Consider the following 12546-nt stretch of genomic DNA (forward strand, 5'->3'; position numbering starts at 1 on the left):
ACCACAACATGCATCTTTCCAGATCACTCTCTCTGGTAACATAACTCCAACGGCCATTCAGCTACACCAGGGCCCATTGGCCTGTCCACATTTTTTCATCCTGCTTCATTCTTCCTGAGCCTCTCAGCTCTCCTTGTCTGGCTTAAATCTGTGACCTGTCATTCTGATCAGCACACTGCATATACCTTTCCCTGTTCTTCTTCCTCTGTACCACCCTGGCAAAACCGACTCTCAGCTTACTAGCCAGCCACCTGTTCCCTGGCAGCTCCCAGACTGTGGCTAGAGGAAACGTGAAACCACACCGTCTTGTCTACTGAAAATTCACGTAAACAGGTGGTCGGCCCTTTATCTGGGCTTCCCTGGTGGCTCAAATGGTAAAGAATCTGTCTGCGTTGCGGGAGACCTGGGTTTGATCCCTGTGTGGGGAAGATCCCCTGGAGGGGATCTTCCCTGGCATGGCATGGCATGGGCATGGCAGCCCACTCCAGTATTCTTGCCTGGAGAATCCTCACGGACAGAGGAGCCTGGCGGGATACAGTCCACGGGTTTGCAAGAGTTGGACACGATTGGGCGACTAAGCTCAGCATAGCCTTTTATTCATTTACATTTTGAAGAATATATTACCTTGGTATCTAACTGCTGAAGTTTTTGCTTTATTAACTATTCAAGTTTATGATTGAAAGTATTTGGTCACTAGTTGTTTTGCATTAACTAACCTTAAATGTTTGTTTTGACCCTCCTTTTAACAGCTTTCAAGCCTCGGATATTGAGGCCATGGCTATATAGAAGGAATGGCAGATAGTATGAAGCAAAAACCTTTTTATCATGTAGATGCTGAATTCATTATTTGTTAGCATAGATTCAGTTTTCAGCCTTTTGATTTTTGTTTGAATGTTTTAATTTCTTAAGCAGTTAAGGACTTGTTATTTTATTTATAACAGGCATCTGATTGGTTTCCACTTTCTTTATATTTGGGTGTTAACTTCTTGACCTGTTTAAAAGACTCCTGAAATTTTTTGCTTCTGAAGATTTTGAATTAATTATATTTTTAAAAAATGACCAGGTTTTGTCAGTTCCTCTCATTTTTATAGGTTCCTCAATTTAGTAACGATTTAATAACGATTCACTACATAAAAAATTTCTGTAAAAAGTTACCATAATATAGCTTGAAAAATATTCTATTTACCCATAAAATTGTTGAGAGTTAATACATTTTGTAGTTTAGACCAAGGAATCTTGATGTGCTCTTGTGGAGAGGGTGAGCTGGGGGTATTGTGTGAAAAATCTTGATGGAGTGGGTCAAACCTTATGGGTGAAGAAAAAACTTTTTTCATTTTGCCCTTAGGTGCTGGCAGCCAAGAGGAAGCCGAAAATCGTGCAGTGGACAAAGTGGAAAGTAGCCCCTCTTTTTATAGCAGAGAGCTTTATTTAATTTGTGAAATTGGACAATGAGAGTCTGGGGGGGCGGTTTGAAACCATTTCCAATAATAAATATGGCTACTGTCCTGCCTAGTTGTCATGCTCAGTTGCTCAGTCGTGTCTGACTGCGACCCCCTGGACTGTAGCCCACCAGGCTCCTCTGTCCATGGGATTTTCCAGGCAAGAACACTGGAGCGGGTTGCCATTTCCACTCCAGGGGATCTTCTCCATCCAAGGATTGAACCTGCATTGGCAGGAGGATTCTTCACCTCTGAGCCACCTGGGAAGCCCATACTGTTGTTGAAATAAGGTTGAAATAAGATCTCCATGCATAGCATTAAGGTACTGCTTGGCTCAAACAGAATAGTATATTTGTTTGGAAATCCCAGCATTTTGCAAGCACACGATAACCACATTACAGTAATTTTTTCATTTGTTGTTCAGTCACTAAGTTGTGTCCGACTCTTTGCAACCCCATGGAGTGCAGCACGCCAGGCTTCCCTGTCCTTCAGTATCTCTCAGAGTTTGTTCAGACTCATGTCCATTGAGTCGTTGATGCCATCTAATCATCTCATCCTTTGTCGCCTCCTTCTCCTCTTGCCTTCAGTCTTTCCCAGCATCAGGGTCTTTTCCAATGAGTTAGCTCTTCACATCAGGTGGCCAAAGTATTGGAGTTTCAGCATCAGTCCTTCCAATGAATATTAAGAATTGATTTCCTTTAGGATTGACTGGTTTGATCTCCTTGATGTCCAATGGGGACTCTCAAGAATCTTCTCCAGAAAATTTTTAATTAATTTCAACAAATATTTATTAAGTGTTTGCTGTGTGCTAGCTTTTGTTATAAGCTTGGGGGATACTGCAAGAAACAGAACAGACAAAAAACTCTTGCTCTGATGAAGCATACGTTCTAACAGGGAGCAGACAGACAATAATTAACATAATGAATAAGAAATCAATATATGTAAGAAGGTGGTAAGTTGTATGGAGTAGGGAGGATGGGAAGTGCTAGTGTTTGGTGGTTGAGTTGCAGTTTTGAACCTGCTTCTCTAGACAGAACTTTGTTAAGGTAATAGTTGAGCAAAGATTCAGTAGAGGTGAAGCTGTGTGCTAAGTCGCTCATCGTGTCTGACTGTGACCCTGTGGACTATAGCCCTCCAGGCTCCTCTGTCCATGGGATTCTCTAGGCAAGAATACTGGAGTGGGTTGCCCAGCCCTCCTCCAGGAGATCTTCCCAACCCAGGGATTGAACACGTGTCTCTTACATCTCCTGCATTGGCAAGTGGGTTCTTTACCACTCGCACCACCTGGGCTGGGATGAAAAGTATTCTAGGCAGAGGGAAGAACCCATGCATAATCCCTTACACTTTTAGTGACCCATAAGGAGACTGTGTCTAGGATGAAAACGAATGAGGAGGAAAATAGTGGGAGATAACAGTCGGACTATTACATAGGGACTTTCAGGTCATTGTAAGGAACAGATGGTCACAGATACCTTTCATATTATATTTTAAAATTAGACCTAATGAAGAAAAAGTTAACATTTGTTGAACCCTAACCTTCCCCTGTTGTCCTGAGCTGCTTAATGGCAGAGCTCTTGATTAGCCCACTCTGGCTTCTCTGTGATTGGAAATGTTGGCTGGCTTCCTCTCCTGGTCCCTTGTGCGTGGCTCCCTTCTGTGTTCCCTGTCAGGGAGGCCACTGTTGAAGTGGGAAGGCCTGGAGTGGTTTGAGGAAAAGAATCTAAATATAAATCTCCTTACACAGTTGAAGAAGAGATTGGCTTCTTACTCACAGTTCTTTATGGAATCAGAGCAGCCTGTACAGGTAGTCTTTTTATTTCTATTTATGTTTTGGCTGCGCTGGGTCTTTGTTGGGGCACACAGGCTCTTTGTGGCTGCAGTGACTTCTCTTGTTGCAGAGTATAGGCTCTAAGGCATGTGGGTAGTTGTCGTACATGGGCTTAGTTGCTCCACGGCATGTGGGATCTTAGTTTCTGGACCAGGGATCGAACCAACGTCCCCTGCAGTGACACGCTGATTCTTAGCCGTTGGACCACCAGGGAAGCCCCATGAGGTTAAGTCTTAAACTAAAGAATTTCATGGCCTTTTGAAGAATTAGTGCTTTTGTTTTTGTTATTATTTGCTTGTTTTTTCCCTACCTCCAAGCAAATATTTTAGGAAGTTATAATGCCTGTTTTAGTTAAAATCTAATGTTTCACTGAAGAACTGTGGACGGAGGTTCGTGACATTGTCCAGGAGGTAGTGGTAAGACCATCCCCAAGAAAAAGAAATGCAAAAAGTCAAAATGGTTGTCTGAGGAGGCCTTACAAATAGCTGAGAAAAGAAGAGAAGCTGAAGGCAAAGGAGAAAAGGAAAGATATACCCATCTGAATGCAGAGTTCCAGAGAACAGCAAGGAGAGATAAGAAAGCCTTCCTTAGTGATCAGTGCAAAGAAATAGAGGAAAACAATAGAATGGGAAAGACTGGAGATCTGTTCAAGAAAATTAGAGATACCAAGGGAATATTTCGTACAAAGATGGGCACAATAAAGGACAGAAATGGTATGGACCTAACACAAGCAGAAGATATTAAGAGGTGGCAGGAATACACAGAAGAACTGTACAAAAAAGATCTTCATAACCCAGATAACTATGATGATCTGATCACTCACCCAGAGCCAGACATCCTGGAATGCAAAGTCAAGTGGGACTTAGGAAACATCACTAGGAACAAAGCTAGTGGAGGTGATGAAATTCCAGCTGGGCTATTTCAGATCCTAAAAGATGATGCTGTGAAAGTGCTGCACTCAGTATGTCAGCAAATTTGGAAAACTCAACTGTGTTCACAGGACTGGAAAAAGTCAGTTTTCACATGTATAATATCATATGTGAAACGAATCACCAGTCCAGGTTTGATGCATGATACAGGATGCTCGGGGCTGGTGCACTGGGATGACCCAGAGGGATGGGATGGGGAGGGAGGTTGGGGGGGTGCTCAGGATGGGGAACACATGTACACCCATGGCGGATTCATGTTGATATATGGCAAAACCAATACAATATTGTAGAGTAATTAGCCTCTAATTAAAATAAATTTATATTTTTTAAAAAAGTCCATTTTCATTCCAGTCCCAAAGAAAGGCAATGCCAAAGAATGCTCAAACTACCACACAGTTGCACTCATCTCACAGGCTAGCAAAGTAATGCTCAAAATTCTCTAAGCGAGGCTTTAAGAGTATGTGAACTGAGAACTTCCAGATGTTCAAGCTGGATTTAGAAAAGGCAGAGGAACCAGAGATCAAATTGCCAACATCTGTTGGATCATAGAAAAAGCAAGAGAGTTCCAGAAAAATAGCTACTTTTGCTTTATTAACTATGCCAAAGCATTTGACTGTGTGGATCACAACAAACTGTGGAAAATTCTTCAAGAGATGAGAATACCACCAGACCATCTTACCGGCCTCCTGAGAAATCTGTGTGCAGGTCAAGAAGCAACAGTTAGAATCGAACATGGAACAATGGACTGGTTCCAGATTGGAAAAGGAGTACGTCAAGATTGTATATTGTCACCCTGCTTATTTAACATATATGCAAGTACATCATGTGAAATGTTGAGCTGGATGATGCACAAGCTGGAATCAAGATTGCTGGGAGAAATACCGATAAGCTCAGATGTGTGGAGCAGAAAACAAAGAACTAGAGATCCTCTATGAAAGTGAGAGGAGAGTGAAAAAGTTGGCTTAAAACTGAACTTCAGCAAACGAAGATCATGGCATCCGATCCCATCACTTCATGGCAAATAGATGGGGAAACAGTGACAGACTTTATTTTTGGGGGCTCCAAAATCACTGCAGATGGTGACTGCAGCCATGAAATTAAAAGATGCTTGCTCCTTGGAAGAAAAGCTATTTCTAGCTTATGGTGAACGGTGTCAGATTCTTGATCTCCAAAGAAGATTTAGTTTCAGGACCAGGCTTGATCACTCAAGCGCTTTTGTGTAGCAGTTTTATTAAAGTACGAAAAGGGACAGAGAAAGGTTCTGACAGAGACCTCAGAAGGGGATGGAGAGTGCCCACCTCCCTAGTCTTAGCAAGGGAGTTATATACTGTTTTAATTAGTTATTACAATAAGAATGTCTCAAGATTGTAAAGATCTTACTAGACCCACAATTTACATTTTAAGATAACAGGATTAGCCAGAAGGTCTTCAGGAAGGAGAAACTGTCTTCAAGCAGGATACATTGTTTTTATATAATCCCTAATACAGTTGTTTGTTGTGTAATCATCAGTTCTAGGCTTAAAGAAAAAAAGTTTCTTTTTAGTTTTCTGTGACTGTGACTAAGGAATGGAGAGAGAGAGAGAGAGAAAACACATTTGTCTTTTCCTCCTCCTCGAGAATTCTAGACACCTCTCTCTACTTCCAGAGCACCAGACCCTCTTCTCCTCCTTGGGGATCCTGGACTTCTTATCAACCTGCCTAGGAATTGACTCTCTCACTGTGACGAACCTAGAATATTAAAAAGCAGAGACATTACTTTGCCAACAAAGGGCTGTCTAGTCAAGCTATGGTTTTTCCAGTAGTCATATATGGATGTGAGAGTTGAACTACAAAGAAAGCTGAGCCCGAAGAATAGATGCTTTTGAACTGTGGTGTTGGAGAAAACTCTCGCGAGTCCCTTGGACTGCAAGGAGATCCAACCAGTCCATCCTGAAGGAAATCAGTCCTGAATATTCACTGGAAGGACTGATACTGAAGCTGAAACTCCAATACTTTAGCTACCTGATGTGAAAAACTGACTCATTGGAAAAGACCCTGATGCTGGGAAAGATAGAGGGCAGGAGGAGAAGGGGATGACAGGATGAGATGGTCGGGTGGCATCACTGACTCGATGCACATGAGTTTGAGCAAGCTCTGGGTGTTGGTGATGGACGGGGAGGTCTGGTGTGCTGCAGTCTATGGGGTCAGAGTCAAGAGTCAGACAGGGCTGAGTGACTGACTGACTAACTGAACTGAATGTTTCACCTAAATGTTTCTACTCAGTATTGTCTGCAACATTTTGTTGCAAAGTTACAAATTTGTAACTTTAATCCTTTGTCTTAATGGCTCCATTCATTTTGCTTAGAGAAAGTTTTCTTCCACTTCCAAATAAAGTGGATCTTTTTCTGTGCCTGTCTTAACTCAACAGTGCTGCAGCTGACCTGACAGCACTTTGATTGGTGTCTGACTTTCCTTTTGTGCGGTGGTCATTTCCCATTGGTGTTACTGTTGTGGGATGTTTTTGATTGTTTGGGTACTGGTGTTTTGTTTTTTAAGCTTTTGAATTGACATGTGGTGAAAGAACTAATAGTTTTTGGTTGGCAGATAGTTAAGAAATTGAACCATTTGCTGTCTTTCGGGCTTATGGCATAACATTGTACAAAACAGCTTAATTTTTGAATTGGAGCTTACTGATGCTGATTTGCTTTGTCCTGGTTTGGGGGGGCATGATAATTTTTGAAAAAATTATTTTATACTATAGAAGTTAGTAATGTATAAGTAGTATTGCTTTGTAGATTTCTTGTTTGTACATGACTTAAATAGTGTTTCTCTGCTCTCACGTTCAGTGAAACGATTTTATATGTGCAGTGGGCTCTCTACAGACAATTCCTGAGGGGGCTGTGTGAAGCCTCCATGAAGACCTGATATTACAAGAAGCTTAGGAAAACATTGCTGTTCAGTGCCCTATTGTTTATAAGACATCATAAGGAGAGGGAAAATGGGATTATTTGAACTCTTTCAGTTATAAATTTGAAATGAAACTATTGAATCTAGAGTGGGCATTAGGGCAGGTTTAATCTTTGATTGGAGGGTAAAACTTTTTAAAAGTTGCTTATTTATAATAACAGATTTTAATATTCTTGGGTTAAAAGATGTAGTCTAATAATTTTACAATTAGAAGGGACCTTAGATGTGCTGTCATGACTTGTGTAGTACTTAGGTTTTACTTATGAAAAGTTAGAACCTCAAAAATATGAGCAGAGTGAACGTGGTCCAGATCAAAGGTGAAGAAGCAGGTATCCATTAACCTGGGCGGATGAGCACGTCAGCTCTGCGGCTGCTGCTGGTTTCTCAGTACTAACGCAGTGGGCCTGTGGTTTCAGTTGTGGAATTCCTTTATTTTTTTATTCAGTGCTATCCCTGTATCTTCTTACATTTGACTTTCTGTTAATGACGCACATGGGGTCCTAAGTAAATTGTTCACAAGTGTTACTTGGTAGTTTGGGAAACAGTGAGTATTAAATTGGTATTTAATTTTTTCAGTGTCTTAAAGTACCTAACGTATTTATCCTTCTCTTTTAGGAAACTGAAAATGGCCCTTCAGCAATGCTAGGTCTATAATGGGAAGTGTCACAGTTCGGTATTTCTGTTATGGATGCCTTTTTACATCTGCAGCCTGGACGCTTTTGCTTTTTATTTATTTCAACTTCAGTGAAGTGACTCAGCCACTTAAGAATGTGCCCATCAAGGGGTCTGGGCCCCACGGACCATTCCCCAAAAAATTTTATCCCCGTTTCACTCGAGGTCCAAGTCTAGAATCACAGTTCAAAGCAAACAAAATTGATGATATGATAGATAATCATGTTGAAGATCCAGAAAGAGGCAACGTGAAATTCTCTTCTGAATTGGGTAAGTGTACCTGATATTTGCTAGCAACGTGTCGAAATATTTCATCGTTGGAAGTGCAAATATTCTTTAAATCACGTATTGTTCAGAGGACTAGACATGTGACTTTTTTCTGTACTGATGTGTTTTGTTCATGAACTAGCTGGGGTCCTGTGATTTTTGCAGACAAAGTAAGGAGTTATATTCTGTTTTGTTCAGTTCTGACTTCAATATTTTATGAAGACTTCGGAGAAACTATGAGGTCCAAAATTGGAGGGAGGTGGGAGAGGGCAGAAAGGAAGAAAAATTAAGTGGTTGGAAAGAAAATGGAACCTATGGGGGAAGATTTTAATTGCTAGCATTATTTAATAAGGGAAAGCAATGGTTGAAAAGTGACTATTTTAACATATTTTGAAAGGCAGAGTTAAGACAGGACATAAACCATTGGGTTTAGAAATAAACTGAGACTGCTCCTGCTAAGTTAGTTCAGTCTTGGCTGACTCTGTGCGACCCCACAGATGGCAGCCCACCAGGCTCCCCCGCCCCTGGGATTCTCCAGGCAAGAACACTGGAGTGGGTTGCCATTTCCTTCTCCAATGCATGAAAGTCAAAAGTGAAAGTGAAGTCGCTCAGTTGTGTCCGACTCTTAGCGACCCCACGGACTCCAGCCCACCAGGCTCCTCCGTCCATGGGATTTTCCAGGCCAGAGTACTGGAGTGGGGTGCCATTGCCTTGGGACTACTTATATCTAAAAAGATTTTTACTTACAAGTAAAATTATTGAGTCGCTGGAATATATTTATTAAATATAGGAGTTTTTTTATTCTTCAAAAATTACAGTCTGTTCAGTTTGGAAGCAAGACTGAACACTGCAGTTCTAGAGTTCTGGTTTCAGCAAATTTTATTTTAAGGGATATATGAGCCATTTTGGTTGTCTTTAAAACTTAAGAACATTGATCTTCATTGAAGAATCAAATAATAAGTAATTTAAGAGTAAAAGCATATAGTGAGAGATTCTGAGAGATTGAAAGATCCACAGAATATAAAGGAAATGTAAAAACAGATTTCATCAGTTTCTAGAATTTAATCATTTCCTAATACAGGAGGTCAAAAGTATTGAAAATTATATGAGGAAAAGGAAGCTTTTACTTTATTTTTCATAAAATATACCTTCTATTCATTTTCAAACAGCCATTGGGACCTTTTTAAAAGCATTAATGGAAATTTTTCTAACTTTTTGTTTATAGTAATTTTTATAAAATTTTTATAAAGTTGTAACATTGGGTTTGCCATTTTTAATGGACTTTGCCTTTGAATGTAGTAGTGAGAGAATTGTAGATATTTGAAGTGACAAACTCAAATTACCCATCAGAAACTAAATTCTTTATAAAAGATCCTAAAGATCACAAAACAATTAGAGCTAATAAATGAATTCAGCAAAGTCGCAGGGTATAAGATCCACACACACAAGCCAGTTGTATTTCTGGACATTAGTGATGAATAGTCCAAAAGTAAAATTAAGAGAACAATCTCATTTACAGTGGAATCAGAAAGAAGTACTTAAGAGTAAATATACCAAGGAGGTATAAGATTTGTACATCAATTGTGCTTCAGAGCACAACAGAAAGAAATAAAAATAGACCTAAATAAATAGAAAGACGTCCTAGGTTCATGGATGGAATGCTGAGTACTGTTAAAATGTCAGTGCCACCCAAAGCAACTCACACTGAATGTAAGCCTTATCAAAATCCCAATGGCCTTTGTTGAAAAGATGGAGTAGCCGAGTCAAAAGTTGATAAGGAATTGCAGGGTGCTCTGAAGTCTTGAAAAAGAACAAAGTTGGAGAACACATACTTCTCTTCCAAAACTTCCTAACAGTGTGATACTGGCATAAGGAAAGATACGTACATCGCAGGATAGACTGAGAATCCAAAAATATACCCTCCGACATCTGTGGTCAAGTAGCATCTATGGTAACGCCTAAGAACAAGTAACGTGTGGTCAGTTGGTTTTCAGAAAGGGATGCTAAGAGCAGCTAATGTTGAAAGGATGGTCTTTTCAGCAAACGGCGCTGGGCCAATTAGATATCCCCATGCAAAGGAATGAAGTTGAACCCTTATCTCATATTGTATTATATTAACTCAGAATGGATCAAAGACCATAAAACCCTTAGAAAAAATCTTCGGGATAAATCAAATAATAAATTGGGAAAACACTGCATTCTGTATTTCATCCCTTCACACCTGTGTATCTGTAAAACAATCAGCATTCTTAAGAACAAAAGTTTACTCAACTTTAATTTTTTTCTGTTACTATTTGCCCATTAAAAAAAAAAAAAAAGTGGCAGTGAAAGTGCTCAGTCCTAACCCCTGGACCGCCAGGGAACGCCCGTTCTTGACTTTTAAAATCCATGTTTTCCTGAGTGTTTGGCCATGAAATCTTTTTCTTCATTTTAACCTCTACTAGTAAAGTAATGCTCAAAATTCTCCAAGCCAGGCTTCAGCAATATGTGAACTGTGAACTTCCAGATGTTCAAGCTGGTTTTAGAAAAGGCAGAGGAACCAGAGATCAAATTGCCAACATCCACTGGATCATCAAAAAAGTGAGAGAGTTCCAGAAAAACATCTATTTCTGCTTTATTGACTATGCCAAAGCGTTTGACTGTGTGGATCCCAATAAACTGTGGAAAATTCTGAAAGAGATGGAATACCAGACCACCTGACCTGCCTCTTGAGAAACCTATATGCAGGTCAGGAAGCAATAGTTAGAACTGGACATGGAATAACAGACTGGTTCCAAATAGGAAAAGGAGTATGTCAAGGCTGTATATTGTCACCTTGCTTATTTAACTTCTGTGCAGAGTACATCATGAGAAACGCTGGGCTGGAAGAAACACAAGCTGGAATCAAGATTGCCGGGAGAAATATCAATAACCTTAGACAGGCAGATGACACCACCCTTACGGCAGAAAGTGAAGAGGCACTAAAAAGCCTCTTGATGAAAGTGAAAGAGGAGAGTGAAAAAGTTGGCTTAAAGCTCAACATTCAGAAAACGAAGATCATGGCATCTGGTCCCATCACTTCATGGGAAATAGATGGGGAAACAGTGTCAGACTTTATTTTGGGGGGCTTCAAAATCACTGCAGATGGTGATTGCAGCCATGAAATTAAAAGATGCTTACTTCGTGGAAGAAAAGTTATGACCAACCTAGATGGCATATTGAAAAGCAGAGACATTACTTTGCCAACGAAGGTCTGTCTAGTCAAGGCTATGGTTTTTCCAGTAGTCATGTATGGATGTGAGATTGGGACTGTGAAGAAAGCTGACCACCAAGAATTGATGCCTTTGGACTTTGGTGTTGGAGAAGGCTCTTGAGATTCCCGTGGACTGCAAGAAGATCCATCCAGTCCATTCTAAAGGAGATCAGTCCTGGGTGTTCTTTGGAAGGAATGATGCTGAAGCTGAAACTCCAATACTTTGGCCACCTCATTCGAAGAGTTGACTCATTGGAAAAGACTCTGATGCTGGGAGGGATTGGGGGCAGGAGGAGAAGGGGACAACAGAGGATGAGATGGCTGGATGGCATCACTGACTCGATGGATGTGACTGTGGGTGAACTCTGGGAGTTGGTGATGGACAGGGAGGCCTGGCGTGCTGCGATTCATGGGGTCACAAAGAGCCGGACACGATTGAGTGACTGAACTGAATTGAATGTCCAGTGGGATTAGTTTTCCATGACTCGACTTCAGGAAATGCTATTATAGGGGAGTCATTCTGTGAGCAGAGGCTAAATGTTTGATGTGGGAAAGAGAAAGCAAAAGGAAGCTTACTATTCTAGGTAAAGGTAAGATTTCCGACAGTGTGAGAGCAAAGGTGTTAAATTATAGTGATTTTGATTAGCTCTGTGGTGGACCTTCTTGACTGTGAAGTTGATTAAAGTCTGGAACTGGAGACATTTTACAGAAAGGGTTATCAATAGTCAATTTTCTAGGGGAAGAGTCCATATAAAAACTTGGGGTAAAAATTTTTTTCTAGAAAACAGAACCAAAAAAACCTCTTGCCCAGTTAATTGGGGCCTGTTGAGATCCATATGGGGTTCTGTAATCTGTTGTTTTTATGGTATAAATCATCATTAAGTCTCTTTTTTTCTTGGTCATAGGTAAGTTGTTTTTTTTTTTCTTGAAACTATTCTTAAATTATGGCTAATGAGCCATAATTTATGGTTAAAGTACACTTGCTTTTTTGAGGAAAGTTTGACTTAAACCTTGACACAGTTTTTTGAAAATGGAGACAAACTAGGTTTGAGAAACATGGCTATTAACCTATTTATAAGAAGTTAAAGCCAAGATTTTCTTTAAGTTTTGTTCTTCATTTACTTTTTTTGGCTGCACTGTTGCTTTGCTTGGGCTTTCTTGAGTTGTGGCGAGCAGTGAGTGGGCGTCTCATTGCGATGGCTTCTCTTGTTGCGGAGCACCGGCCTGGGCACC

At 40.4% G+C, this 12546-nt stretch overlaps 1 protein-coding gene across 6 annotated transcripts in view; it reads left to right on the plus strand.

Annotated features, from left to right (window-relative positions):
* The window catches only part of GALNT11 (polypeptide N-acetylgalactosaminyltransferase 11), a 52682-nt gene that overhangs the window by 20125 nt on the left and 20011 nt on the right, over positions 1-12546 (plus strand). For 4 of the 6 annotated variants that reach the window (XM_070368957.1, XM_070368952.1, XM_070368956.1 and 1 more), the window contains exon 2: positions 7758-8084. In XM_070368957.1, coding sequence (XP_070225058.1) covers positions 7796-8084 — 289 coding nt within the window. In that variant the 5' untranslated portion in view covers positions 7758-7795. Of the gene's footprint in view, positions 1-1345; positions 1762-7757; positions 8085-12546 lie in introns of all 6 variants that reach the window. The other 2 variants (XM_070368953.1, XM_070368954.1) reach the window with 1 other exon arrangement.

This window comes from Bos mutus, chromosome 4, assembly GCF_027580195.1.
Source record: "Bos mutus isolate GX-2022 chromosome 4, NWIPB_WYAK_1.1, whole genome shotgun sequence".
Classification (NCBI taxonomy): domain Eukaryota; kingdom Metazoa; phylum Chordata; class Mammalia; order Artiodactyla; family Bovidae; genus Bos; species Bos mutus.